This window comes from Pipistrellus kuhlii, unplaced genomic scaffold (genome assembly GCF_014108245.1).
Source record: "Pipistrellus kuhlii isolate mPipKuh1 unplaced genomic scaffold, mPipKuh1.p scaffold_m20_p_4, whole genome shotgun sequence".
In the NCBI taxonomy this organism is placed as follows: domain Eukaryota; kingdom Metazoa; phylum Chordata; class Mammalia; order Chiroptera; family Vespertilionidae; genus Pipistrellus; species Pipistrellus kuhlii.
The window spans coordinates 90,249,862-90,277,835 of record NW_023425540.1 but is presented as its reverse complement, the minus strand read 5'-3'; the positions used below and the strand labels follow the sequence as shown (position 1 = coordinate 90,277,835).

The window sequence follows — 27,974 nt, the reverse complement described above, 5'->3', positions numbered from 1 at the left end:
TTCCTTTCACTGGATTACCAGCCCTTTAATGCAATCATCTGAGGGATTTAGCGTTTTTGTAGCATGGCACCTGGAGTTCAAAAGCGCTTTGATGTCAGATATTTCAGAACCATTAGTGTTATTCATCAAAAAGCTAAAATCCATGAGGTTCAGTCACTTGCCAAGAACTGCTGTGTAATAAATGATCTCTGATCTTACTAGCTTAAATAACAGTAGTTTATTGTTGATCAGGTAACAGATAAAACTGTAAAATTCTGGATCATGGGGTGGCCGGGCTGGGCCTATACTGGTTTTCTCAGGCACCTTCATATGCTTGTACCAACTGGAGGGCAGGTGGGCTGAGCAGTGCAAGATGGTCTTCCCCGTTCCTGGCAGTGCCCCTGTCCCTGCATGTGGCCTCCCCTACCGCATCCTTCCCCACCAGCCTCAGGGCCATTGTCCCCGGAGGGCAAGGCTTTCCACCCCCACAGTGAGTGCCTGGCACACTCAGGTTACACGACGAGGATCAATCTGGGCCGGAGGCCAGTCCAGATTCAAGACCACAGTGCAAAGGGCCTGCATAGCTTTCCGGGAGAATTTGTGGTCATTAAACAACCTACAGTGTAAGGGCCTTTAATGGTTGGGAATGGGAACCGTCTATCAATCCAATTAAATTCTGGTCCTTGGAGGCCTTTCCACGGCCCGATGGTCAGCCGTGGCTCAAGGTCTTTTGTCTTCCATTTCCTCTGGGACGCGAGGCCCTGGATTGAAACCGCAGTTGGAGTTGAGAGGATTGCAGTGGCTCCATGACAACGCGCTCGGTTCCACGGGAACGCGGGTCCTTGCCATGCCCCCCTCCCGCCCCCATTGGTCTTTGTTGTCATGTCCACCAGCTGGCCTGGAGGAGGGGGCTCGGCGGCTGATCCTCTGAGGCCCAGGCGTCGGTGTGGGGGCTCCCTGCAGCCTCCCTCCATCCCCCTGTGTGGCGGGACCCCCTGCCCACCCTGGGGGACGTGCCTGCTGGCCGGGCAGTGCGCGCGCCGTCTGGGGCCGGGGTGTCTGCCGGCCTGTGGGGAGGCCGTAGGGGAGGGCACGGGGAGGATTTGGGGTTGGGGACCGGCCACTTCCGTTCAGGGACCGAGAGCTTGCGAGCCCTGGGGGCGGAGTGCGGGCGGAGGGACTCGCACGGGAGCCAATCACACGCAGCGGCGGCCTGTGGGCGGGGCCTCAACTGCCGCCAGGCCTGTTCCCGGGTCTCCGCCTCCCCCCTCCCCTCTCCCCTCCTTCCTCCCCCTTCTGTCCCCCTCCCCCCTCCCCCCCTCCCCCTCTTCTCCCGCCTCCCCCCTCCTCCCTCCTCCCCTCCCCCAGCGCCTGTGGGGTAGGATGGACAGGGCGGGAAAGGCCCACATGGGAGAACCGGAGATTGGCTTGTCTGGGAGGAGCTGGACCGGGAGACGGAGGGGTGAGGGTGACGCAGGTTAGGCAGGGACTCCTACCAGATGTCCTGGTTCCTGGAGGATGTTTTCCTGGGTCCCGCCCATCCGGACCGGGCTTTGCTGCTGCCGAGGCTGGGCAAGCATGTAGCTTTGGGAAGCCCTGGGGAATGCGGGGACTCTGTGTGTGTGTGTGTGTGTGTGTGTGTGTGTGTGTGTGTCCCGGCCCTCCACACACACACTTGGGGTGACCAGGGCTTGGGGAGCTAATGTGGGCACCCGCCCAGGGAACCTCCTAGTAGGAAAGGGGAACCAGGAGGGATTGGAACCACAGGACTCGGGGTGGGATGACCGCTCACAGTGGGGAAGCCGGAATGTGAGGCGAGGCGGCAGTCTTGTTTCTGGACTGAAATGGGAAAGACCCACAAGGTGCCCACCACCCAATGCCCCGAGAAGACAGAGAGACCACCCTCCCTGATGTCCCTCTGCGGGTCTCCAGGACACCCCGGTCCCATCGTCCATTCTTTCTGCTTCTCCAGGCCAGCAGCCAGGGAGCCCTCAGTGACCACGGACCCTCCGGACAGCCACACAGCCGTCCCCGCCCCGCTGCGGCTGCGACAGAGCCAGCGCCAGCTCCAGCACAAGGTCGCTGCCTTCAGGGGGCCCTGGCCCCCCGCCTGGGGTGGGCACAGGATCCAGCTGTGAGTCCAGAGTCCTGCCTCTCAGGGCCAGGAGCGCTGTGGTCTGCAGAGCGTCAGGGCGAAGGGGCGCTGGCAACTCCGGGAAGGTCGGTGACCTGAGCTCATGTCCCCAGTGCTTGTCGCTGGTGCTGGGTGCTCAGGAACGCCAGTGGCTGTCATCCTGGACACGGTGTGCTGGGCGCCGTGGGAGTGGGCTCCCCAGCCGGCCTCCCAGCTCTGCGGCTCCCTGGCTGTGCTGGCCGCCCTGGCAGCTCCGTGCCCTCATCTGTAACCTGGGTCAGTGAGAATGGTGGACTTTCATAACATGGGGCGGGAGCTTAAATGGGGGGAAAAAAACATGAACACGGCGCCCTGTGGGCCTCAGTTCACAGTAACTCACAGTTACCAGTATCTTAGTGCCCAGACAGTCCCTCGCAAACCACCCTCCCTCCCCCCAGGAGCCTTGTATGTGGCACATCACACGTGGAGAAAGTGAGGTTTGGATGAGGGCGGTGACATACTCACTGTCGCCAAGGGAGGAACTGGCCAAGCAGAAGCACAGCCTGGGTTTCTCCAGCTCCCTTCGGGTCCTTGCCTAGCCTAGTGCCTCACTGCCCTGCCTGCCCCCCGATCCACTCCCCTGAGCCCAGGCCTCTCCGCTGACGGGGTTCTCCTCCTCCCTTAGGACAGACACCCTGGACTGCCGGCTTCCTCGCCTGGGACAGGGAGGAGAAATCCAACGACTCGGGCCTGAGTGTGGCCTGGAGGACGGGCCGTTGGTCCCAGAATGCCCCTGCCTGAGCCCAGCGAGCAGGAGAGTGAGAGGATGAAGACCGGCCAGGAGCCGTCCCCTGAGGCCGGCACAGATGCCGTCCCTGCAGACCCCACCGACCCCAACGACTCCAACGACTCCAACGAATACTTCAATCTGGTCCTGGTGACGATCTGCAGTGGGGACGAAAATGGCGTGGTCTCCCTGGCCAAAGACGTGCACATGACCCTGGAGATGCCTGGCCCCAACACCCTGGGCGGAGCCCTGCCGGCCGAGGAGCAGGGGGCGCCCGTCCAGCCAAGCCCCCAGGCCCTGGAGCAGAAACGCAGCCAGCCCGACACCGGTGAGCCCCCGGCCTGCTGACCCTGACTCTGCATGCTCAGGGAGGGGTGACTTTGCCGTCCCATCCCTGCCCCGAGCCAAGCCTCCTTGTCTTTAATTAAAACCTGTCCCCGGCTGGTATGTTCTTCATCCCTGTCCAACCTCACTCCCCCCAACCCTCACAGCCACGTACCCGGTGTCCTGTTTACTCCCCTCAGCTAACCCAGCCCTCCCCTTGCCCTCAGCGGCCCCCAAGCCCCTGGAGTTCCTGAGGACCCCGTTCGGGGGCCGCCTCCTGGTGCTGGACTCCTTCCTGTACAAGCAGGAGAAGGCCATGGGGGACAAGGTGTACTGGAAGTGCCGCGAGCACACGGAGCTGGGCTGCCGCGGCCGGGCCATCACCCGGGGCGGGCGGGCCACGGTGATGCGGGGCCACTGCCACGCCCCGGACGAGAAGAGCCTGGAGGCCCGGCGCCTGAAACAGAAGCTGCTGCGCCCGCCCGAAGGCCCGGCGGACCCCCAGGCTCCCGGGGGCCAGGGGGAGGAGCCCCTCACCGAGGCAGGCCCAGTGCCGGCCCCCGAGGAGCCGGAGGAGCCTGACCCTGAGCCGTACTTCTTGAATCGAAGCGTGACCCTGCTGACCTTGCCTCTCAGGAGTTTGCCTCTGAAGAAACGCCGACTACTGATGATTGGTGAGTGTCTCCCTGCCCCGACTCCACTCTGGGACAGGCATGCACTGGGGCCCTTTCTTATGCCCAAATAGAAATGTGAGGTCCTACACGCTTTATAGAATGTGTTCCAAGTTAAAACGACTTTTAAAAACATTCACGTGTCCCCATAGTCCTTAAGCTCATAGGATAGAAGCAGAGCTCCTAAACCAGTGGTCAGCAAACTCATTCATTAGTCAGCAGAGCCAAATATCAACAGCACAACGATTGAAAGTTCTTTTGAGAGCCAAATTTTTTAAACTTAAACTTCTTCTAACACCACTTCTTCAACATAGACTCGCCCAGGCCGTGGTATTTTGCGGAAGAGCCACACTCAAGGGCCCAAAGAGCCGCATGTGGCTTGCGAGCCACAGTTTGCCGACCACGGTCCTAAGCCAAGGCACCCAAGTCCGTGCAGAATTTCTGACATAGCAGGGTCCGGTATGAGGCCCGAATCATGAGTTTTAACGGGCTCCATGGGGTTCTGGCAACCCGGGCAGTTAGGGAAGGTCACCTGGTGGGAGAATGTTGAGCTCTGGGTCCCAAGTTCAAGTTCCAGCCCCATCTCATGTAGCTGGGTAGCCTCAGAACATTTGCTGAATTTCTGCAGTTTTGGGGCCTTTGTCCTAGGATGGATCATAGTCTAAATATCAGGGCGATTAGGTGTTTGACATGTGGGCAGTGCTCAGCACTGGCCCAGCATATGGTGGCTCTGAGGAACTTGTAGACGGAACTTTTGTGCAGTTTTTATTACCCACAACTCGGTGGTGGGCTTGGGCCCAAAGGCTGGGTGCCTCCTAACCTGGAAAGGCGTTAACTGCTGTTCAAACAACTGCTGTTCTGAGTCCCTGGGGCAGGGCGAGAGAGAGGGGCTTGTTTTTCATTGTGTATCTTATGGTACCATTTGTATTTTATGGCATGTGCAAGTATAAATCAAAAATTAGATAATATTGAAAAAAACAAGATGGTGGCCTAGGTAAGCGCCTAAACTGCCACCTCACACAACAATCTGAAAACAACAACTAAAAGACAGAACAGACATCATCCAGAACCACAGGAAAGCTGGCAGAGTGGAAAAATCTACAACTAGAAAGAAGGAAAGAGGCTCATGGATCAGGGGAGCCACAAAGCGCTGAGGTAGGGAGACGCATGCGCAGAGAGGAAGGGCAGCCGAGTGCCTGGCTGGTGAGAGGGGAAAGAAAGCCCCAGGCGAAACTCTGTGGACCCAGGCTCATATGGGTGGAATCTGGACTGTAGAGAAAGGCACATGGAGACTCAGAGACTGGGAGACTTTGGGGAGCTGGGAGCTGCAGTGGGCAGGGTCTAGAGTTGTGCGCGAGTGAGTGCGCACAGAGAGGTCACTGGAGTCTCTCCATAGTGGAAGGAGTCGGAACCTCCTGACTGCACTGAATCCCAGTTCCCACTGCACTGAGCACTAAAACCCAGTTCCGGACGAGCCCCTGGAGCACCCACACTCTTACAGGGGGAATCTGGACTGTCAGGTGGAAACTCAGGGGAGTGCAGAAGGCAGAAGTCTAAGGCGCATGCACAAGGGTAGGACTGGTGGGAAGCCAAGACTGTCAGTTCAGCCCTGAGATTCCGCTCCATCCAAGCTGAGCTCAGAGGCTTTTGCAATTTTGCAAGTCTGATCCTATAAGACTGTCTCCAATACAGAAGGTATCCTGGCGTAGACACAGCTGATAACATCCAGTTGGCCTGGAGGTCAATTCCTCCCAGTGATACCAACAACAATCAAAACTTAACTACAACAAGGCTGTATACTTAATCCACAGAGGGGAGCACCAAGAGTGTCTACCTCAGGTGACTGGGGAGGCTGACTCACCGGCCCATATAGGACACCAAACACACAAAACCACCCTACCAACTCAGGGAAGCAGTGAAAAATGCCGAGATAAGGAAACAGATCTCAAACAAAAGAAATGGAGGAGAACAAAAGACTGACTATAGAGTTCAAAACATGGTTATAAGGTTTTTTAAGAATTTCCTAGAAAAGGCCAATAAGTTTAATGAGACCCTCGAGGATATGAAAAAGGACCAACTAGAAATTAAACATACACTGACTGAAATAAAAAATACAGAGACCCAACAGCAGACTAGAAGATCGCAAGAATCAAGTAAAAGACACATCATAATTAAAATGCCAAGGGCAAAAGACTAAGAGAGAATTTTACAAGCAGCAAAAGAAAAACAGTTACCCATAAGGGAGCACCCATATGACTATCAGCTGAGTTTTCAACAGAAACTATGCAGGCCAGATGGGAGTGGCAAGAAATATTCAAAGAGATGAATAGCAAGAACCTACAACCAAGATTACTCTAACCAGCAAAGTTATCATTCAGAATTGAGGGCAAATAAAGAGCTTCACAGATAAGAAAAAGCTAAAGAAGTTCACCACCAAACCAGTATTATGTGAAATGTTGAAAGGTATTCTTTAAGAAGAGGAAGAAGAAGAAAAAAAGTAAAGATAAAAATTATGATCAGCAAATACATATATATCAACAAGTGAATCTAAAAGTCAAGTGAATCAAAAATCTGAGGAACAGAATAAACTGGTGAATATAATAGAATCAGGGGCAAAGAAAGGGAGTGGATTGATAATTATCATGGGGAAAGGGCTGTGGGGGGGTGCAGGAAGAGAATGGAATAAAATCGTACACCTATGAATGAGGACAATGGTGGGGGGAGGGTAAGGACAGAGGGTGGGGTGGGAACCAAGTGGAAGGGAGCTGGGGGGGAGGGAGAAACAGTTGTAATAATCTGAGCAATAAAGATTTATTAAATTTTTAAAAATTAGATGATATTTTCAAATAAACCCTAAGGAAAAGTATGGCCTGGAGTGAGTGAGGGCATAGGCTGTGGAGTCATGGCCAGCTTGGACCGCTGCCATCTTGGGCGTGTGATCTTGGTCGAGGCCGCCTCTCTGACCACCAGAAGAGGAACTGCAGTGCCCCCTTGAGTTGCTGGGTGGGGGTTCCGTGGGATGCATTTGGAGAGGACGCCTGGCCACACATTCCACTGGCAGCACTGCCTGACCACCCCGCTGACCCCTCTGACCCTGTGACCGCTGGTTCCTTCTCCACAGAGCGCCCGCCCTTCGAGTTCCTGAAGACCTGCTATGGGGGCAGCTTCCTGGTGCACAAGTCGTTCCTGTACAAGCGAGAGAAGGCGGTGGGAGACAAGGTGTACTGGACCTGCCGAGACCACGTGCTCCATGGCTGCCGCAGCCGGGCCATCACCCAGGGCCAGCGAGTGACCGTGATGCGTGGCCACTGCCATCCGCCCGACAAGGAGGCCCTGCAGGCCCGGCGGCAGCAGGAGAAGATCCTGGAGACACAGAGGCCCAGGCCCAGGCCCAGGGACAAGCTGCTCCAAGGGGTGGACAGCCTGCTGTACCACAGGGGGTCCGGCACCCTGACCCTCACCAGGCCCCGTCCCAAGAAGCACGCGAAGCCACAGGCCCTGCAGGAACCTCCCACCAGGGACCAGGAAAGGGGCCGGGGTGAGTCCTTCATGCCCACCGACCAGAGCTGGGCCCCCCTCACGTCCTGAGGGCCGGGGGGGATGGGAGCGGGGGGGAGGGGAGGGCAATCAGGCCTGGCTCAGTCTTGGCTGACCACCTACCCCATTTCTCATAAGGAGGCCCTGAGTTCCTGAGGACCCCTCTGGGGGGCAGCTTCCTGGTGCACGAGTCCTTCCTCTACAGGCGGGAGAAGGCCTCTGGCAACAAGGTGTACTGGACGTGCCGGGACCAGGCCCGCATGCGCTGCCGCAGCCGGGCCATCACGCAGGGCCAGAAGGTGACCGTGATGCGAGGCCACTGCCACCCGCCGGACCTGTCCGGCCTGGAGACCCTGAGGCAGCGGGAGAAGCGCCCTGGTGTCAGCCAGAGGGGGAACGCAGGTAAGAGATGGGAGCAGGCCTGGGACCGGCAGGGCTCAGCCAGCCTTTCCATTTGGGCCCTCGTGACCCTTAGTAAGCACACTCCGTACCTTACCAGGAGCCCTCTGGAAGGAGCACGGCCTCTCCCCTTGCTTTCCCCTTCCCTTGCCTCCACCCCTCCCCCCCCCCCTCCCACCTCACCACATTCCCTGGCCAGACTCACTCAGGTGGTAGTCCTTATCCTCCTGCTTAGACCAGGCCAAGCTGCCCCCAAATCTCCACAGCACATGATCAGCCCAGGCTTCCTTTCCTCTTCCTCCTCCCTTTTCTCTCTTAGAGTTCATAGAGGAGCCCTGGCTGGTTTGGCTCGGTGGATAGTGTCGGCCTTCGGACTGAAAGGTCCCAGGTTCGATTCCGGTCAAGGGAATGTGCCAGGGTCACAGTCTTGGTCCCCAGTAGGGAACGTGCAGGTGGCAGCTGATCAGTGATTCTCTCTCATCATTGATGTTTCTCCCTTCCTCTCTGAAATCAATAAAAATATATTTTAAAAAAGAATTTATAGCTAAAACTGGTTTGGCTCAGTGGATAGAGCGTCGGTCTGCAGACTGAAAGGTCCCAGCCAGGTTCGATTCTGGTCAAGGGCATGTACATTGGTTGCGGGCACGTCCCCGGTAGGGGGTTGCAGGAGGCAGCTGATAGATGTCTCTCTCTCATCGATGTTTCTAGCTCTCTATCTCTCTCCCTTCCTCTCTGTAAAAAATCAATAAAATATATATTTTAAAGAAAAAGAATTTATAGAGGAAGCTAATCATTCACTGCCAGTTTCTCACTTTTTTTTTTTTAATATATTTTATTGATTTTTTTACAGAGAGAAAGGGAGAGAGAGAGAGAGCTAGAAACGTCGATGAGAAACATCGACCAGCTGCCTCTTGCACACCCGCTAACGGGGATGTGCCCGCAACCAATGCACATGCCCTTGACCGGAATCGAACCTGGGACCTTTAAGTCCGCAGACCAACGCTCTACCACTGAGCCAAACCGGTTTCGGCCAGTTTCTCACTTTTATACTGTGATTGGATGATACAGTATTGAGTAATAAGCATATCCTACAGACCACCTGGTTTTTATGTAATTAACCAACTCCTCTCCTCCAGCTCTTCTCCATAAATACCTATCATCTGCCCTAAGGGAGCCATTGGCGAGGGTCACAGCCCCTCTCTTTCCATCTTTGTCCACTGGGCCAGCCCCAAAGGGCCTGTGTTTGGACTCTCGCAGGCATACACTGCAAATACGTAAATGTTCCCGTCCTCCTCTTGCTAAGAAGAGCAGCTTTGGCCCTGCCTTCTCTTACCCAGCTTTTCACTCCTGGGAGAGACACCTGCCTCTTTCAGAAGTTACCAGTTGTATCATTTCTGAATTAGGGACTTTTTGGCCCTAAAGTTCTCTCAGTTGAGATTTCTGATTGTATTTCTTTCTGACTCTTTCTTTTTATTCCATTTCCATGTAACTCCTGTGTACCTGGAGATGAGCTACAAGGCACATGGCAGCCCCACCCTACCCTCACTCCCAATCCCCACCCCAACTAATACTTCTGAGCTCTTCCCCTTGTTTCTTTTATATTTTATTGTTTTTTAGAGAGAGAGAAAGTGAGAGAGAGACATCAGTTGGCTGCCTCCCACTTGTGCCTGGCTAGGGATGAAACCTGCGAGCTGGGTATGCGCCCTGACTAGGAATTGAATCTGCCACCCCTTGGGTGTATTTGACAACACTTCAACCACTGAGCCACACCCGCCAGGCTACCCTATTTCTTCTTCAGTTTGCTGCTTCTTGAATCTCTGGTTGATTTCTAACAAGAGAGTGTTGGTAAAGAGAGAGAAGCATTCAGCTGTTACCTGCTGCCCCCATCCTTTCAGTGAGGTTACTGCAGTTTTTTGTTTCCACTTTATTATATAATATAAAGCTGTTCGCGCTGAGCTGGGGATTCGTTGCGATTGTTTCTTCCTCACACAGCTCTTCCTTTTCTGGGCAGTTGAGCATCTGCTTTATTTGTCCACCTAGTGTTCCGTGCCCATCACTCCTCTTCCTCACACATCTCTTCCTCGCCCGCAGCTGGCAGTCACTAGGCGTTTTGCTCCAGACTCACGGGGGCCCTGCCTGGGGTCCTGCCACCATCTCCCTGGGGTCCCCTAGCTGGACCCCATCGCTCAGTCTCTTCTTCTCTGGCTTGGCTCACCCCCTTGTCTTTGGAAGTCCCTCCTCTAGTGACTAGCCTGGCAAGTGTCCCTGGAGGCCGCACCTTGAGACCACATGTGTCTGAAGGGACCCTGATGGAGAGTGTGGCTGCTGGCAGAGCTCCAGGCTGTAAATCCTTCCTGGGTTACATGGTCTGTTACTGAGTGACCCACAGCTCTCTGAAGGGGTCCTCCCCATGCATGTGATGGGCCAGTGCCTGCAAGGAGGAGCCTCCCACCGGGTCTAAGACCGGCCGCCCCGTTCCCGGACGGGGGCGTGGAAATGAGTGAGAAGTGCCGCAGTCCCGCTGCAGACTGCCACTTCCTTCTCCCACCCCGAGAATTCCTCCTTCCCAGCGCTGACACCGTTACAGTTCTTCATACAAACAGCCCACACACAGGCCCACCTTCAGAGGAAGCCCAGCGCCCAGCCTTGGCCCCTGGACTGTTGTCAGTGGCTCCCCCTGCAGGCCGGTTTGCCCAGTCTGTGATCAAACGCCCCTGCCCCACCGCTTCCCCCAGCCTCTACCATTCTGTCAGCGTTTCTGCTCCGTGGCCTTCTCCTCCCCTTCCCCAATCTCTGTCCTGGTGCTCCTTCCTTCCTTAGAGCAGTGTTTTTCAACCTTTTTTGGGCAAAGGCACACTTGTTTCATGAAAAAAATCACGAGGCACACCACCATTAGAAAATGTTAAAAAATTTAACTCTGTGCCTATATTGACTATATATAAAGTAATTCTCTTGAATAGGAATCAAATAAACACAAAGAAAGTATTTTATAATTACTTTATTATGAAATATTAAATAAACAAAATAGTGAAAAATTATAAAATTCTTGTCTTGTCTGCACCTACGGCACACCAGGCAACATCTCGCGGCACACTAGTGTGCCGCGGAACAGCGGTTGAAAAACGCTGCCTTAGAGCACATTTTCGTCTGGTGCCAGAGGAACAGAAACATGCTCTGAGGTCACCTAGCCACATCCAGGCACCCCCACCCTCTCTCCAGGGCGTTCCCTGGTGGGGAAACAGGGGGTCTTCTCCAGCTCCTCTGCCTGGTCCCTGTCCCTGGACAGAGGGAAGGGAGCTCTCTGGGCAGAGGGTTTAGCTACCTCCGTCTCAACACATCCAACACGTTCACACTGTGGCTTACCTCCTCCTGCTGCCCTAGCATCAAGTCCCCACCTGGCCTGGCTCTCTGGAGAGTCGACTGCGTGTCACACTCTGCCTATTGTACTCTGATTACTTGTCCCCCCGAGTGGCCCTCCATTGTCCCTCGCCTCTGCAGGGACTGATGGCCAGTGTGCACCCATTGCAGCCCCTGGGATAAGCTAGGAGAGGGAGCAAAGATGCCCTTTCCTGGAGGCACCATGAGATGGAGGGACAGCCTCTGCCTTCAGGGGCCTCCACCTCACCAGCCTCTCCTCTCCCCTCCCGGCCAGGCTTTGGAAAGGGGCCCCTGGGAGCTGAGCCTGGCTGGGTTTGAGGCGGGTGGGGTGGGTGTCTGTGTCCTGGGCTCCGGGGCCCTCCAGCTGGGAGGAAGTGGGTACAGCTTGGGGTGGGGCTTGTGGAGGTCACTCCGTGAACCATGTTGACCTGGGTCTGAGAACAGGGCCCCTACCCTCCTCATTGCTCTGTTCCAAGGCCTGGGCTCCGGCCTCTCCCTCCCCTGACTGCTCCCCCCGTTTCTCCCCAGAAGACACTGAGTTCCTGAGGACCCCTCTGGGGGGCAGCTTCCTGGTGCACGAGTCCTTCATCTACAGGCGGGAGAAGGCCACAGGCGACAAGGTGTACTGGACGTGCCGGGACCAGGCCCGCCTGAGCTGCCGCAGCCGGGCCATCACGCAGGGCCAGCGGGTGATGGTGATGCGCAGACACTGCCACCCGCCGGACCTGGGGGGCCTGGAGGCCCTGAAGCAGCGGGAGCCGTTCCCCACCCAAGTCCCGCGTGAAGGCTCAGGTGTGGGCAGGCGCTGGGCCCTGGTCTCCCCCTGGCCTGGCAGCCTCTGGGCCAACCCCAAAACACAGGCTGAACTGCCTGCTAGGACCTCCCATCCACGGCCCATGTCCAGTGTGGTCCCGCCATGCATGTCAGTCTGTCCACCTGCTGAGTTCCCTGAGAGAAGAGGCTACATCTGGGTTCCTCGCTCATGTTGTAGGGCCCAGTCTGAGGTGGGCTGTCAGTAAGAGAAACCAGCTCAGACCACTGGAGGGATGCCAGTGGGCCAGGGTGGCAGTACTGTGCTCAGCACCCATGTGTGAGGCAATGTGCCTGCACCTTGGGGACCCTTTGTTTCCCCTCTCTGGGCCTCTCTTGTTTCTGTTTCTCTCTCTCTCTCTCCCTCTCTCTCTCTCTCTCTCTCTCTCTCTCTCTCTCTCTCTCTCTCTCTCCCCCCCTCCCCTCTCCCTCTCCCTCTCCCTCTCCCTCCCTCTCTCCAAACAACCCCCCCCCCCCATTCTCTTTGACCACCCAACCTCAACATGCATGACCTTTCAGCTAAGGTTCTTAAGAGTCTTAAGAGACAGGGAGTTGATTGGTTGCCAGCTGGCTAAAGGGAGGTGGACAGGGAGCTAGGAGGGCCCTGGTGCACAGGGTTCAGACCAGCCATGGGCCTCCCAGAATGTTCCAGCTCAGCCCCTCCAGAATGTTCCAGCTCAAGGCACTTGCCATCAAGTGTGGAGTCCAAGCCCAGTCAGGAGAGGCGAGCAGGAAACTCAGGATCTGGCCGGCTGCAGAGCCAGCCTCCCCGGGCAGCGCCGGAGCCCTTAGAGACAGCCCGTCCCACTAGAAGGGGTCCGCCCCGGCCCCTGCGCACAGACGGGCAGAGTGCAGGGGTCAGCGTGGCCCTGCAGGAGGATGACAGTTCCCAGGGCGCAGGCTGGTGGGAAAGAGGAAACAGCTTCCGTCTGGCACCCGGGCTCCTCTCCTTGTTTCCGAGGCCCGGCCCAGGCACCCTTCTCACCGCATGGCATTCCTTCTAGGACCCCCCCAGCCTCTGGAGTTCCTGAAGACGCCCCTCGGGGGCAAGTTCCTGGTGCACGAGTGCTTCCTCTACAGGAAGGAGAAGGCTGCCGGTGAGAAGGTGTACTGGATGTGCCGGGACCAGGCCCGGCTGGGCTGCCGCAGCCGGGCCATCACCCAGGACCAGCAGGTGACGGTGATGCGCGCCCACTGCCACATGCCTGACCTGGTGGGCCTGGAGGCCCTGAGGCGGCGCGAGCGGCTTCCCGCTGCAGCCCAGAAGGAGGACCCAGGTACCAATAGTGTGTGTGTGTGTGGGGGGGGGGGGGGTGCAGAAGGATTGAAAGCCCTGTGCGGTTTTGGTCTCTGCCAACCCAAAGTTCAGACACCTTGGGGGAGAGGCACTACCTGCCAGCGCCTTTCTGCCTTTCCAGAATTTTCTACCCTCTCTATTGGCTTCTTCTCCTGAACCTGAAAATACACCTAAATCTGTCCCGTCCTTACAAACTACAATTTTCTCTTTCTTTTATCAAAAGTGGTCTTAATTTTTTTTAAATATTTTTTTTTTTTTTTTTTTTTTTTTTTTTTTTTTTTTTTTTTTACAGAGAGGCAGAGAGAGGGATAGAGAGTTAGAAACATCGATGAGAGAGAATCATCGATCAGCTGCCTCTTGCACCCCCCACCGGGGATGTGCCCACAACCAAGGTACGTGCCCTTCACCAGAATCGAACCTGGAACCTTTCAGTCTGCAGGCCGACGCTCTATCCACTGAGCCAAACCGGTTTTGGTGAAAGAGGTCTTAATTTTTTACTGATTGAAAATCTGGTGAAAAAATAGAGACCACCCGGAAGAATGCACACACAGGCATGTAAACTTTCGCAAATAATGAACTGTGTAAACCAAAATGGGTTCTGTATACACAAACGGAATATAAAGCCAGTCTCTAGAAAGCAGTGTGAGTCTCAAATTAATTCATGTAAATATCTTATAAAAGACAGAAATGAACCCAAGTTCTATAAAATCACCAAAAGAAACTTGATTTCTACCTAAAACAAAAAAGGAGATTTCCAAGAGAAAGCCACAGTTAGGTTCAAACAGGAAGTAGACATTATGGAGTGCCTTTAGCATGGTGAGGGGTGGGTCATCTTTGATGTCTGGTTGGTTCCCAATTTCTTTGATGAGAAGGACTGCAGATTGTCTCTGAGAATCTCAAATAGCTTATTGCACTAGGCCCAAGTAATTTGGGGCTTCCCAATGACCCCCCTGGCTTTCATTATCCTCAAGGCGTTATCAGTACAAGGTGTGTGTCATTGGCTCTAGCACCTTCAACAAGAAAAAAAAAGATTAATCTGGCTTTTCAATTTTTTTCCTTAGAAAAGATAAAATTGCTGACTAAAGTTCAACTGCACTTCAAGAGTTACTCTTCTGAAAGCCAGCAGATTAATGGGTAATTATACTAGTTATCTAACGCTGTGTCACAAATTAACCCCAAACTTCAAGGCTTAAAATGACTGTCTCCCACTGTTTCCGTGGGTCATGATTTCAGGAGTGGCAGGGCTGGGTGGTTCTGGATCAGGTCTCTCACAGGCTGAAGAAGAGATGTCAGCCAGGGCTGCAGTCCTCCGAAGGCTCGAGTGGGGCTGGAGGAAGTCACTCCAAAATGGCCTGTTCACCTAAATGGCTGTGGGCTGGAGGACTCAGCTTCCCGCCATGTGGAGCCCTCCGGGGCCACTTGAATGTCCTCAAACAGGTCAGCTGTCTTCCCCCAAAGTGAGTGAGCAGAACAAGAAGAAAACTGCAACAATAGCAGAGTTCTTCTCAAACTCATATAGAACATTCTCCAGGATAGACTCCATAAATTTTAAAAGGTTTGAAATCATGCAAAGTGTGTCATCTGACCACAGTGGAGTGAAACCAGAAACCAGTAACTAGAAAGAAATGTGGGAAACTCACAAATATGTGAAAAGTAAACAATACACTCCCAAATAACCAATGATTCAAAGAAGAAATCACAAGGGAAATTAGAAAATACTTTGAAATAAACAAAATGTAGACACAGCATACTAAAACTTATGGGATACAACCAAGCAATGCTTAGAGGGAAATTTATAGCTATAAAATTTATATTAAAAAAGGAAAGCTCTCACCTCTATAACTTAAAGTTACATGTTAAATTACTGGAAAAAGAACAGAGTAGCCTGGCCAGCATGAGTCAGTCAGTAGTTGAGCATCAACCTACAAACCAGGGTACTTGCCCTGGTAACAGGCTCCACCCCAGGGAAGGGCATGCGGGACCAATGATTCTCTCTCATCATTGATGTCTCTCTCTCCCTCTCCTTTCCTCTCTGAAATCAATAAAAATATATTTAAAAACAAAAAAGAACACAGTAAACTAAAGAAAGTACAAGGAAATAATAAAGATAAGAATAGAAATTAAGCCCTTACTGGTTTGGCTCAGTGGATAGAGCATCGGCCTAACTGAAGGGTCCCAGGTTCGATTCTGGTCAAGGGCATGTACCTTGGTTGCGGGCACATCCCCAGTAGGTGGTGTGCAGGAGGCAATTAATTGATGTTTTTTTTCCTCATCAAAGTTTTCTAACTCTCTCTCCCTCTCCCTTTCTCTCTGTAAAAAATCAATTATATATATATATAAATAATTTATATATATATATAATAAATTATTTTATTTATATATATATATATATATATATATATATATATATATATATATATAAAATTAACTAAATCAAAACTTGATTCTTTGGGAGGATCAACAAAATTGACAAACCTTTAATTAAACTGACCCAAAAAGTATTTTTTTTAAATTAGAGAAAATTCAAATTCTTAAAATTATGAATGAAAGATGGGACATTACTATCTACCTCAAAGAAAAGGGGTTTTAAGGGAATACTGTGAGCAATGGCATGCCAACCAATTAGATAACAGATTAAATGAAAAAAAAAATGCTATAAAGACAAGCTATCAAAACTGACTCAAGGAAATCTACATAGGCCTAAAATAAGAGAATGAATTATTCATTTTAAAACTTCCCATAAAGAAAAGCCCAGACTCAGATGAATGACTTCATTGGTGACTTCTAAAAACAGTTAAGAGTGCCGGCCAGGGTGGCTCAGTTGGTTGACCATTGTCCCATGCACCAAAAGGTTGCCAGTTCCATTCCTAGTCAGGGCACATGCTGGGGTTGTGGACTTGTGGGAGGTTGTTACTCTCTTTCTCTCCCTTTCTCTAAAATAAAAACATATTTTAAGAAATAAAATAATATTGCCTTAAGTAAATAAATAAAAACATTTAAAGCCCTGGCCAGCCATGCTGGGCACCAAAAAGCTGCTGGGTCAGTTCCCTTCCTCTCTCCAAAAATTCAACAAAACAAAAAAATGTAAAAAAAAAAAAAAAAAAAAAAAAGAACACCAATCCTTCACAAACTCTCCCAAAAACAGAAGAGGAAGAAGAGGACTTTGTGGTAGTGAAAATGTTCTAAAAGTAATTATGATAATGGCTGCACAACTCTGTGAATTTGCTAAAACTGTCAGATTCTGTACTTAAGTGAGTGAACTATATGGTCTATGATTATAACTTAATAAAGCTGTTTGGGGAAAACAAAGAGCCTAGCTGGTGTGGCTCAGTGGGTGAGCATCAACTTATGAACCAGGAGGTCATGGTTCTGTTCCCAGTCAAGGCACAGGCCCTGGTTGCAGGCTCCATCCCCAGTAGGGGGCATGCAGGAAGCAGCCAATCAATAATTCTCTCTCATCATTTATGTTTCTCTCTCTCCTCTCCCTCTCTTTGTAATAAAAAAAAACAAAACACCATTTTAAAAAGCCAAAATTCTAGGTCACTTAAAAAAAAGAAGAAAAGAAAAAAGGAAGCCCTAACTGAGTAGCTTAGTTGGTTAGAGCATTGTCCTGATACATCAAGGTTGCGGGTTTGATCCCCAGTTCCATTCCTGGTCAGGGCACATACATGTAAGAATCAATCAATGAATGCAAAAATAAGTGGAACAACAAATAATCTCTCTACCATCCCCCTTCTTTTCTCTCTCTCTCTCTCTCTCTCTCTCTCTCTCTCTCTCTCTCTCTCGAAATCAATAACATAAATAAATACAAATTTGACCAGTCAATTATATTTCCAATAGGCTGCTTTCCTTTATTTTTATTTATTTACTTATTTAATATTTATATTGACTTCAGAGAGGAAGGGAGAGGGGAGAGTTAGATAGAAGAAACATCAATGATGTGAGAGAACCATTGATCGGCTGCCTCCTGCACGCCCCCCCTGCTAGGGATCGAGCCTGCAACCTGTGTATGTGCCCTTGACTGGAATTGAACCCTGGGCTTTTTTGTCCACAGGCCAACACTCTAGCCACTGAGCCAAACCAGTGAGGCAGGCTGTTTTCCTTTAAAAAAAAAAAAAAAAAAAAAAAGGAAGAGCCAATGTGGCTTTATGACCAGAGTCACATCCCGTCACTCTTGCTTTACTGTGTGCATTAGAAGTCAGTCACCACACCCAAAGGAGAGGAATCACGCTTTTCCTCTTGGAGTGAGGAATACCAAGGAATCTGCAAACATTTTATAAAACTATCGCAATAATAGAAGAAGACTGTCTGTCTTGAAAAGGCCCAGAGACTTCCAGAGCAGGACATGGGACTTCTTAGGCATGTCCGTGTTTCCTCCCAGGACATGCTGGTGTAGAAAGCCGGGGATTCCCAGGTTTTACGGCCATGGAGCAATCTCACGTTTTAAAGGAATTGATATGATGTGTGCATATATGCGTGTATAGAAATGGTCTAGTTGATGGCTTTTCTCTAAGGAAAAGTATTACAGGAATCCTTACCTTTCTGTGTTATCTGTTTCTGCAATGTTTGGATTTTCATAATAAACATGTGTTTCCTTGTAATCGCGTAAACCCCAACAGGGAGTCTCAGTGAGGCCAGTCTCCTTTCCCACGGGTGTCGCCAGCATCAAGGACCCCGGCATTTCCCACCAAATTAGCTGCTGCTGGAGAAACGCTCTTTTCCACTCTTTCAAACATCAACAGCCATCACACCCCTCCAGAGGCCTCCCAGGAGGAACACTCTGATGGTGACTTCAGGCAGGCAAACGAGTGCCAGGAGCTGGCAGCTTGAAGGCGTGCGTGATGTGGGGCAGGCCCGGCCTCCACAAGATCTGAAGAAGCATCTTCTCACAAAGTCTTCCCTGTTCCGCCGCCCCGAGCCACAAACACCTATCTGATTCCGCAGCGTGAGACCTTGCCAAGGACTTTCTAGTTGGGTGTGGCCCTGCTTTGGCCAGGGCACGTTTGGGGAACTTGTTGATTTTTGGAGCTTAGCTGAACTGCCCTGCCTAGCTCCGGCCACTCAGGTGTTTTCTGGGCAGGTGCCACGTGGGCCTTTGTGCCCGGGGCCACCTGCTGCTGGAGCGCAGCCATCCCTCACAGTTACTGAGCGGCCAAACCAGAGGCCCCACGACACTGTCAGACTTTTCCCCTCGCTGTCTTTCCAGATTAAACCCAATGTCCATTACCCCCATGGCAGGGGTCGTTTCTGGCCGTGGGAGCCAGCCCAATGTCCACAGGAAGTCAGCATGGACACACTGTGTCTGCCTGAGGCCGCAGTGCCCTCGGCCACCCACACACACACATCTGAGGCAGGAGGAGAGCAGAGCTGGGCGGCAGCAGAGGCGCATCTTTCTGCAGCCTGGTCACGGCAGAGAGCTGGCCTAGCCGGTCCAGGGGAGGCAGGGCTGCTGCTTGCTTAAAAGGACGTGTCTTTGACAGCAGGGCTTCAGGCCCTCATCCTGTAATTGCAGAGGGAGCACAAGCCGCAGGCTCTCTGCTCTCTCCTGGCAAGCTGGCCATGGAGCCTGCCACCCAGCCGTGGGACAGTGACATCTCAGTGTCCCCCCTGCCCCTCTGCTTGTTCATTTCCCTCAATAAACCCTATTTAATAACTCACCATGTAGAGCTGGCGTGTATATCCACATCCCCTTTGCAACAACAGAGGCCATCAAAGCCACGCCCTCCACGTATCTCAGTGGCACATGGTCGGAAAATGGAGTTTGGCCAGCGGCTTCCCTAGTCCTAAGCCCCACAGCTGTCACCTTGGCTGGGCTATCTGCACCCAGAAGCTGGGGTGCCGTGTGAGAAGAATCTAAAGAGGATGCAGGCCTCTCCTGGACATTCATATCGATGGAGCAGTACACTCACTCTTCACCACACCTGCTTTGACCTTAGAGGACAGACGGATGGTCCATGTTGCTCAGACTGAGGATGCCAGATGGACAGAAATTTGCAGTCCCATCAGCTTGTTCAGTTAGCTACTGAACTCCAGAAGTGTCTTCTAAGTCCCTTCCTCCCTGGCTCTGAAGCCAGAGCTGTCCCTTGCCCATCACTGTCACAGAGCCCAGTGCATTGGGCGGATCCCTCTCTTGAAGCTGGTGTTCCCTCCGCAGACAGCGGCATCTCAGAGGAATTGTGCTTTTCTTTCTCCCACTCTGCTGCTAGATTCCGCCAATAAACCTTATTCCATTATGGCTGCACCATGTGGTGTGGGTGGTGTGTCTGTGCCCCTTTGCATGACAGTTCGCATCGATGTCTCAATTATAACATTTAAAGTAAAATTCCCAAGGATTAGTGAAATTATCAACAAGGAACTCAAAATTTAAAAGTGGGGACCAGTGGCTGGCTGTAGGACAGTCCCTGTCCCCAAGGTTGTAAGGTGAGCGTCTTAGAAATGTTTCTCAGAACCGCACGCCCCCTTCTGGCCCCAGCCCAGCCTCCTGTCCCCATGTCCTCTGTCAGGAGGACTTCTGTGGGGTGGGGCTAAGGACCTCCTTTTCACTAAAGTCAGCGGGTGCTTCTCAGAGCTCGCCCTCTGGCACTGACCACCTCCTCCTTGATCCCTCCTCTGGGCTCACCACCCCATCCCTGCATTCCCTCCCAGCTCCCTAAAGGGGTTCTCTGCCCCTCCACCCAGCCTGGAAGCCTGGAGGTTGGTGTTCTGGAAACTGGACCACTTGCAAGGTTCATGGTTTGTCGGTCTGCAGCACCAGCTCCGCCCTCCTTTCTGCAACCCAGCCTGTGTGTCCTGCTGCCTCCAGGGCTCTGGCAGCCAAAGGGAGTGTCTACCTGCTGTCCTCCTCACCTGAAGGCCCCAGGACACAAGTAGAACCCAGAGCCGTGGTCTTGATATGGTCCTGCCTGTCCCTAAATGTGCCATCAGTTGTGTCCATCAGTGCCATCCTGCCTGTTTTTGTTTTGTTTTGTTTAGTAAAAGCTTTATTGAAATACTAGAGGCCCAGCACATGGATTCATGTACCCGTGGGGCCCCTCAGCCTGGCCTGCACCCTCTAGCAATCCGGCCCCCTCAGGGGATATCAGACTGCCAGTGTAGACTATCCCTGCAGGCCAGGCTCTGTGGGGATTGGATGTAGTAGTGCCCTAAGGGGCAGGTGGCCGTTGAGAAGCCGGAGCCCTGGCTGGGCGCTATGCCACTCCAGCTCATCCAGGCCCCACTACAGCTGCCGCCCAGCGCCTGGCACCCGAAGGTCAGCTGAGCAGCACTCCTGCTGTGGGAGGCACTGACCACAGGGGACAGCTCCTGCGTGGAGCATCTGCCCCCTCCCTGGTGGTCAGTGCACGTCATAGCGACCAGTTGTCTGGTCGCTCGGTCACTTAGGCTTTTAGATAGTCCACATAGCATACAACTCAGCCATTAGGCCGTAGCAGTTGTAATTAAGATGAGGTCATCCTGGAGCAGGAAAAGCCCTAATCCAATATGAGCGGCATCTTTATAAAAGGGGGAGTTTGGGCACAGACATGCACACAGGAAGAATGCCATGTGGAGATGAAGGCAGAGGTCAGGGCTATTGATGCTTCCGAGAGCCAAGGAACAGCAACGATGGCCAGCAAACCGCCAAAGCCAGTCCTGAGAGATGGAACAGATGCTCCCTCACAGCTCTCAGAAGACTCTGGCCTCCAGACTGGGAAACAATCCATTTCCGTTGTTTAATTCCCCGGTCTGTGGGCCCCTCAGCAGGGTCAAGGGCCCTGGCCTTCCTTTGCTGGGGCGTCCATGAGCCTCCTCTCAGAGCCTGAGTCCTGGGACTGAGCACCTGCTTCCTTACACCCCCCCTCCCCCGCCACTCTTTGCAGGAGACTGAGGCAGTAGGGAGTGGAGTGGGCGATGGAAGTGCTGGGGACCAAATGGACAGTCTTTTTTGGTCCAACCTCCCTTCAGGGAAGGGACCAGTTCCTCCTCTAACCCCCCACTGGGCCCCACTCTTCACATGGGCACCTGGTTGTCCCGTCCCACACTCACTTCCCTCGCAGGAGGCTGTGACAGTAGGTGGGGATGCTCTCAGTGCACCCCCATCGCCCTGGCCTGGGATGCTCTCCGTGATGCCACCGAGCCTTTGCAGTGACTGGTGGTGCTCATAGGCAGGAAGGAGAAGATCCAGGCCACGGGTGGCCGGCTACTGAAGTCACCAGTTACCAAACTCCTAGTCAAGTGCCTGAAACTAGGAGGGAGCCCTGGCCAGCCTGGCTGCTGACCGGGCTCCTCAGGAGGCAGCTCGGTGCCAGCCTTGCCCCTTGGCAAGCCCTCCTCCTTTGAGTGCTCCCCTGTGTGCCACCCACCCACCCACCCACCCAAGAGCCTGCATGAGTGGGAGGCATTAACTGTGAGGTCTCCTGTCTCATCACAGACAGCTGCATCTTGGCCTTTCTAGAATCTTCCCTGCGCCCCCCATCTTGGGGTGGGGAGGTGGGAGGGGGAGGAGAGGTGGTGGCGCTACTCACCTAGTGGAGACAGGGCCTCCCAGGATGGATAGCCTGGTGTGGACCTGGTGAGTGGCTGGGTGGCTAGCCTGAGGGACTAGGGTTCTGGGAGGGGCGGATCCGCTCTGAGCCTCCAGCCACCACCCATCTCCTCCCTGTCCCCTCCCTCACCCTCCAACGCACCTGCGCTGGCCGCCCCCCAAGCCCTGGGGGCAGCCGGCGGGCGGCGCTGGAAGATCAGAGGACTCGGAGGAGCTGGGCCCCGGGGAGGGGGCGGGGAATTTCCCCCCCCGCGCCTGCCCGGGCCTGTTGGCTCCCCCTCCCTCGCCGGGGGCCCGGGGTACAGCTGGGGAATTCCATCGCGCCGCGATGGCTCTGCGAGCCCGGGCCAGGGGGTCTTAGGGGAAGAAGGGGGAGGAGAGAGGGACAGGCTGGGACCGGGGCGCAGCTGCCTTCTTCCCCAGACGCCAGCTGCCCCTGCCTGTCCGGGCTGAGTGTCCACCATCCCGCTGTCTGGAGGGCTCAGGGCAGGAGCCGCACGTCCTCCGCCAGGCCGGGGGCGCAGGGGTGAGGATCTGAGAGGAGAGGGTACCCGCGTGTCTGCCCAGTGGCTGGTGCCTGGGCGGAGGGAGGGCGCGCGTTTCCGTTAAGGGTGCTTGTGAGCGGGTGTCCCGGGTAGAGCGGCTCGAGAGAGGGTCCTGTAGCTCCTTCCTTAGGGTCCTCTCCACACTCCCCCCCCCCCCCATAGAACCTGCACGCACCCTGAGAGGGGGAAGGGGAGGGGGAGAGGACAGAGAGGGGACGGGGAGAGGAGGAGGGGGAGAGGCGCGCTCCTGGACGCCGAGGGTCCCAGGCACGTGGGGAAGGCGCCCGGACCTGCTGTCTTCGCTCCCGTCTCGGGCGGGGCTTCCCGGCCTCGGGGATGGGGGGTAGGAGGGAGGGACCCAGGAGGGAGGGACCGGGAGGGACACCAGGGGGCGGGAGCAGCGCTTTGGGTACCTGGGCTGGGGAAACTCAAAGCGAGGTGCAGAGGGAGAAGGTGTGGAGCTCCCAGAGGGAGAGACGGGGAACCCTGGCCAGAGATCCCCCAGGAGGGACAGGGCAGAGAAGAGGCCTCCGGGGACAGAAACCCCCGGGGGGTATCTCCCCCCAGACGAGAGTGCTGCCCAAAGTGGGACGAGGATTCAAGGTCAGAGGACAACGCCTCCCCCCAGGTCGCCTTGGAGACCCCGACGCGACCCCGGGGTGGCGCAGGCCGTATGCAGGCCTGGGCGACCCCTCCCGGGTCGGGGGCGATGGGGGCAGGAGCCCCGCAGAGCCTCCTCCTGCTCCTCCTCCTCCTCCCAATGCCGTGGCCACGCCGGGCCTCCGCGGGGAGCCTGCACAGTCCAGGTGAGTCTCGGCCGGAGACCTGGGCCTTGGTCAGCGCTCCCGCTCCCGCCTCCCGGCCTGGCACCCGGGGCCGGGCCTGGGGCGGGTCAGAGCAGGTGGCGGGTGCAGCGGAGCCAGGCACGAGGGGCGCTGGCCTCGGAGCCAGGCAGGAGGAATTGGCCCCGGGTGGGGAGAGGGGGGCCTCGGGGAGTCGGGCGGGGAGAGGGGGGCCCTCGGGTTGTCGGACGCGGCTTCGGACCTCTGGACCTGCCGTGGCCGCGCAGGCCTGTCCGAGTGCTTCCAGGTGAACGGCGCCGACTACCGCGGCCGCCAGAACCGCACGGGCCCGCGCGGCACCGGCCGCCCCTGCCTCTTCTGGGACCAGACGCAGCAGCACAGCTACAGCAGCGCCCGCGACCCCCAGGGCCGCTGGGGGCTGGGGCCGCACAACTTCTGCCGGTGAGGGGCGGCCCGGGGCGGGGCCTGTCGGGGGCGGGGCATTTGGGGCGGGGTCTGTCGGGGAGTGCATTGGAAGGGGGCGGCCCGGGGGCGTGGTCTATCGGGAGGGTCTTGGGGTAGGGCAGGGTCTGTTGGGGGCGGGACCTTTGGGGCGGTGCGGGGGCGTGGTCTGTTAGTAGGGGCTTTTGGGCAGGGGCCAGGGCGTGGTCTATCGGGGGTGGGCCTTTGGAGTGGGGGCGTGGTCTATTGGGGACGGAACGTTTGGGGCGGGAAGGGGCGTGGTCTGTTAGTGGAGTTTTGGGGGGCGGGAGCGGAGTCTGTTGGGGGAGGGACTTTTGGGGCGGGGCCTCGTTGGAGGCGGGGCTGAGCCCCCTATTTAGGGCGTGGACCTGAGGCAGGGGCTGGGGGGCAGGTGCTGGGGGGTGGGAGAGGGTGGCGAGGAGGCTCTGTGGGGCCGGTCCAGCGGAAGGGCTCGGGGACAGGCCTTACCTGCGCTGGGCGCTCAGAACATTTCCTGACGCGGGTCCGGCCTCAGGTGCCCGACCTCTGAACCGGCCTGGGCACTGAGTGGCACTGAGTGGCACTGAGGCCTGGGCACTGAGTGGCACTGAGGGGCGCTGAGGGGCCGTGTGGGTGGGGCCAGGAAGCAATCTCCGGAGTGAGGGCCAGGCTCTCTGAGGGGCACCCACTAGGGTGACCGAGGGCCTTGGGGTTCAGAGACACAGCTGCTGTCCGGAGTGGGAGGACACGTCTCTGTGGACAGGAGTCACCACTTCTGCTTGAAAGCGGGGTGCTCAGGCCAGCCAGTGGCCGAGGCCCGGGGTGGCGGGGGCGCGGGTGGGGGAACACAGCAAAGGCACAGTCCTCAGCTGAAAACCTAAAATCTGCCCCCGGGACCCTTTCATAGCTCCCGGCCTTCCGCTCTGAGGATGGCACGCGGACGGGTTGCTGTACCCCGGGGCGGGGCGGGGCAGGGGGGGATTTTGGGGAGCAGGACCTGGACCCCCTCTCCGCCCGCAGGAACCCGGACGGCGATGTGCAGCCGTGGTGCTACGTGGCGGAGACGGAGGAGGGCATCTACTGGCGCTACTGCGACATCCCCACGTGCCACAGTGAGTGGCCCAGCGGGGCGGGGGGCGGCGGCCGCCGGGGTGCGAGGGGGCCGCCCGAGGGCCGGGCACGTCCGGAGGCGCCACACAGACCGCGTCCCGCCCCGCAGTGCCCGGGTACCTGGGCTGCTTCGTGGACTCGGGCGCGCCCCCCGCCCTCAGCGGCCCCAGCGGCACCTCCACGAAGCTCACCGTGCAGGTGTGCCTCCGCTTCTGCCGCATGAAGGGCTTCCAGGTACCGTCCACCTGACCGGGGCTGAAACCAACTCCCAGCTCTGACACCAAACCTTGATGCTGTGCCCATTGCTGGACCTCCAGCCCTCTTCCCACTCCCCAGCCCGACCCCCGGCTCCCAACACCCCACCCGCACCCCAGGCCCTGCCCGGCGTCACCCGCTCTGTCCCCCAGCTGGCGGGCGTGGAAGCTGGCTACGCCTGCTTCTGTGGCTCCGAGGGCGACTTGGCTCGGGGTCGCCCCGCGCCGGCCACCGACTGTGACCAGATCTGCTTCGGCCACCCCGGCCAGCTGTGCGGCGGCGATGGGCGCCTGGGAGTCTACGAAGGTGAGGAGTGGGCGAAATGTGGGAATGTGGGGCCCTGACCGGTTTGCTCAGTGGATAGAACGTCGACCTGCGGACTGAAAGGTCCCAGGTTCGATTCCGGTCATGTACCTTGTTTGCATGTACCTTGGTTGCAGGCACAACCCCATTGGGGGTGTGCAGGAGGCAGCTGATTGATGTTTCTCTTTCATTGATTTTTCTAACTCTCTATTCCTCTCCCTTCCTCTCTGTAAAAAATCAATAAAATTTAAATAAAATGTTTTTTTAAAAAAGAAATGTGGGGAATGTGGGAAGGGAAGGCGGAAAGGCTGGGGGCGGGGCCTGGCCGGGAGGAGGCGGGGCTTTGGCGCAGAGCTCCGCCCCGGGAAGCGGCCCGGGGGTCTCGGGTTCTGACCGCCGCCCCGCCCCGCAGTGTCGGTGGGCTCCTGCCAGGGGAACTGGACGGCGCCCCAGGGCGTCATCTACTCCCCGGGCTTCCCGGACGAGTACGGGCCGGACCAGAACTGCAGCTGGGCGCTGGGCCCGCCGGGCGCGGCCCTGGAGCTCACCTTCCGCCTCTTCGAGCTGGCCGACCCGCGCGACCGCCTGGAGCTGCGCGACGCCGCCTCGGGCAGCCTGCTCCGCGCCTTCGACGGCGCCCGCCCGCCGCCCGCCGGGCCCCTGCGCCTGCGCGCCGCCGCGCTGCTGCTCAGCTTCCGCAGCGACGCGCGCGGCCACGCGCAGGGCTTCGCGCTCAGCTACCGCGGTGAGGCCCCGCCCCCGGGTCCGCCCGGGCCCCGCCCCCCAGCCCGGTCCCGCCCCCCAGCCCGCCCCCTCACACCCCTCACGCCCCTCTCCACAGGCCTGCCGGAGGCGGCGGAGAACCCGGCGCTCCCCAGGGGCGCGGCCCAGACCCCTGCAGGGCTCCCCTACGGGACCAATGCCAGCTGCAGCCCCCGGCCTGGGGCTCCGGAGGCCACCGTGGGCGGTGAGGCTGGAGCTTGAGGAGGGTGGGAGCTGGGGAAGCAGCGCTCTCCCGAGCCCTGTCCTCACCGCCCCTGTGTGCCCACAGCCCAGGTCTTCTCAACGGTGATGGCCGTCTCCGTGCTGCTGCTGCTGTCGCTGCTGCTGTTGCTGCTGCTGTCGCTGCTGCGCCTGCTGCGCCGACGGTGCGCACGCTGGGGCAGGGCCTGCGGGTGACCCAGCTAGGCAGTGGGGCATCTGGTACTGGATGCCTCGGTGCCCAGGCGCGTGGTGGGGGCATGGAGAGAGAGAGTGTGTGTGTGTGTGTGTGTGTGTGTGTGTGTGTGTGTGTGTGTTGGGTGGAGACGGCGGTCTGGTGGGAAGCTGGGACCCAGATGAGGAATTGGAGCTGAAACTCCTAGGTTCTTGAGGGACCTTGGGTCTACACAGGAAATGCGGCCTGGGGTCGCAGGTGAAGCAGGATGGATACTGGAGGTGAGACTGGCTGGGTCTTTGGCTGATGCCTGCTCCCTTTCTAGGAGCTGTCTGCTGGCTCCAGGAAAAGGACCCCTGCCCTTGAGGCCTGCCCAGGGCTCTGGGAGAAGTTGGGCTGTGTGGTATCGCCGTCCTGGAGGGGTGGCGCTGCCCTGCCCCCCTGGGGACTCCCAGGCTGAGGGGCTAGCCTCAACTTACCGCCCGCTGAGCGCCTCCAGCCAGAGTTCCCTGCGTTCACTCATCTCTGCCCTCTGACTCAGGCCCCCCGGGGTCCATTGGATCCTCCAACAGAGTGATGGACACCCGGCACTCTGTCTCACACTCCACCGTGGCCTTCCCCCTTTTTAAGGGCAGCTCTGCCTCTGCTCTCCTCTCAGAGGTCAGACGTCGGACAAGAAGCCTCTGGTACTATTATTGGGAACTTGGCCTAACTCTAGGTGTCCAGATGGTCCAGACCCATTGGCAGGAGCAATCGGCTCCCTCCTCAGAGACCTTGACAAGGAGCTCTGATTTCAGGGTCTTTGAGCCCCTCTGGGGGTAGTCCTGCACTGCTGCCCTAAGTGAAATGTGAGAGTTCAACAAAAGTGGTCAAAAGACCAGACACAGACTTTGAATAAAGAACCTATTTTGGTATAGGGCTCTGCAAATTCTTAAGTGGTGGGAAATTATGGTGATGACACTGAAGCAAAGGGCTGGGTGTGTCCATGCAAATGAAGGGCGTTCCACGCAGTGTCTGGGCGCCAGCTGAAATGCAGAGGGCTGAGGATGGGCGGGCGGAAGGATGGGCGGGCGGGTCCTAGAGGGGGGTGGGAGGGAGAGGCAGGCTGTGAGGCTGTGAGCCAGATTAAGCGGAAGAAGCAATGCCTTCCTGGGCCCCACTTTAGCATGAACCCAGGCAGGGAGTGACCTTTCTTCCCTGGCTGCTTGCCCTCTGTCTTCCCCTTCATTTCCTGCCTGTCCTGGGCGGGGCGGAAAGTGTACATTGTGGGCGGTAATAGAGAGTGAGTTTTGTGGAGCTCAAAGAAGGCAGTCCAAAGGGTAGGGCCTCTCCCGACGGCGCCTGGAAAGTCAGGAACACCTGCAGGGGCCTGGACATCCCGGCGCGCCTTGCTGTGCCCCAGGGGAGCCAGGCCTGTGGATAGATCATCGCTGGAGCTGGAGCTGGAGTGCGGGCTCCAGGCCTGACCTGTCCGAACGGCCCGGGCTGGCAGCACCCTGGACAGAGCCCAGGCTGCCAGGGGGTGGCGTTGGGTGTTGGGCGGTG

At 56.3% G+C, this 27,974-nt stretch overlaps 2 protein-coding genes and 1 long non-coding RNA gene across 11 annotated transcripts in view; 2 read left to right on the top strand and 1 right to left on the bottom strand.

The window, feature by feature from the left end:
* Positions 1-19,536, top strand: part of FLYWCH1 (FLYWCH-type zinc finger 1) — a 36,446-nt gene extending 16,910 nt beyond the window's left edge. For 2 of the 8 annotated variants that reach the window (XM_045571383.1, XM_036409840.2), the window contains 9 exons: positions 1,952-2,057; positions 2,778-3,207; positions 3,431-3,877; positions 6,996-7,412; positions 7,550-7,813; positions 11,717-11,980; positions 13,003-13,275; positions 14,357-14,429; positions 17,915-19,536. In XM_045571383.1, coding sequence (XP_045427339.1) covers positions 2,880-3,207; positions 3,431-3,877; positions 6,996-7,412; positions 7,550-7,813; positions 11,717-11,980; positions 13,003-13,275; positions 14,357-14,429; positions 17,915-17,927 — 2,079 coding nt within the window. In that variant the 5' untranslated portion in view covers positions 1,952-2,057; positions 2,778-2,879 and the 3' untranslated portion in view covers positions 17,928-19,536. Of the gene's footprint in view, positions 1-1,951; positions 2,200-2,777; positions 3,208-3,430; positions 3,878-6,995; positions 7,413-7,549; positions 7,814-11,716; positions 11,981-13,002; positions 13,276-14,356; positions 14,434-17,914 lie in introns of those variants that run through there. The other 6 variants (XM_045571384.1, XM_045571381.1, XM_045571382.1 and 3 more) reach the window with 5 other exon arrangements.
* On the bottom strand, positions 2,188-24,647 carry LOC123651181. Its single transcript, XR_006739715.1, has 3 exons — positions 24,636-24,647; positions 20,492-20,496; positions 2,188-2,320 (listed from the first exon to the last, which is right to left on the bottom strand). It is a non-coding gene; the product is annotated as an uncharacterized LOC123651181 (long non-coding RNA).
* KREMEN2 (kringle containing transmembrane protein 2) lies at positions 22,873-27,343 on the top strand. Of its 2 annotated transcripts, XM_036409875.2 has the most exons (9): positions 22,875-23,167; positions 23,431-23,605; positions 24,626-24,717; positions 24,825-24,949; positions 25,123-25,276; positions 25,686-26,018; positions 26,115-26,240; positions 26,325-26,421; positions 26,755-27,343. In XM_036409875.2, the coding sequence occupies exons 1-9, from the start codon at positions 23,035-23,037 to the stop codon at positions 26,963-26,965; spliced, it is 1,446 nt and encodes a 481-aa protein (XP_036265768.1). In that variant the 5' UTR covers positions 22,875-23,034; the 3' UTR covers positions 26,966-27,343. The 2 variants fall into 2 exon arrangements, with proteins under 2 accessions (XP_036265766.1, XP_036265768.1); XM_036409873.2 differs by having other exon boundaries at positions 22,873-23,167; positions 25,686-26,240.
* Positions 27,344-27,974: the final 631 nt, after the last annotated feature.

Coding starts and splice junctions, on each gene's coding strand:
- KREMEN2 (XM_036409873.2), top strand. CDS start 23,035: ATGCAGGCCTGGGCGACCCCTCCCGGGTCGGGGGCGATGGGGGCAGGA. Junction 23,168..23,430: donor GGGGAGCCTGCACAGTCCAG/GTGAGTCTCGGC, acceptor GTGGCCGCGCAG/GCCTGTCCGAGTGCTTCCAG. Junction 24,718..24,824: donor CGACATCCCCACGTGCCACA/GTGAGTGGCCCA, acceptor CCCGCCCCGCAG/TGCCCGGGTACCTGGGCTGC.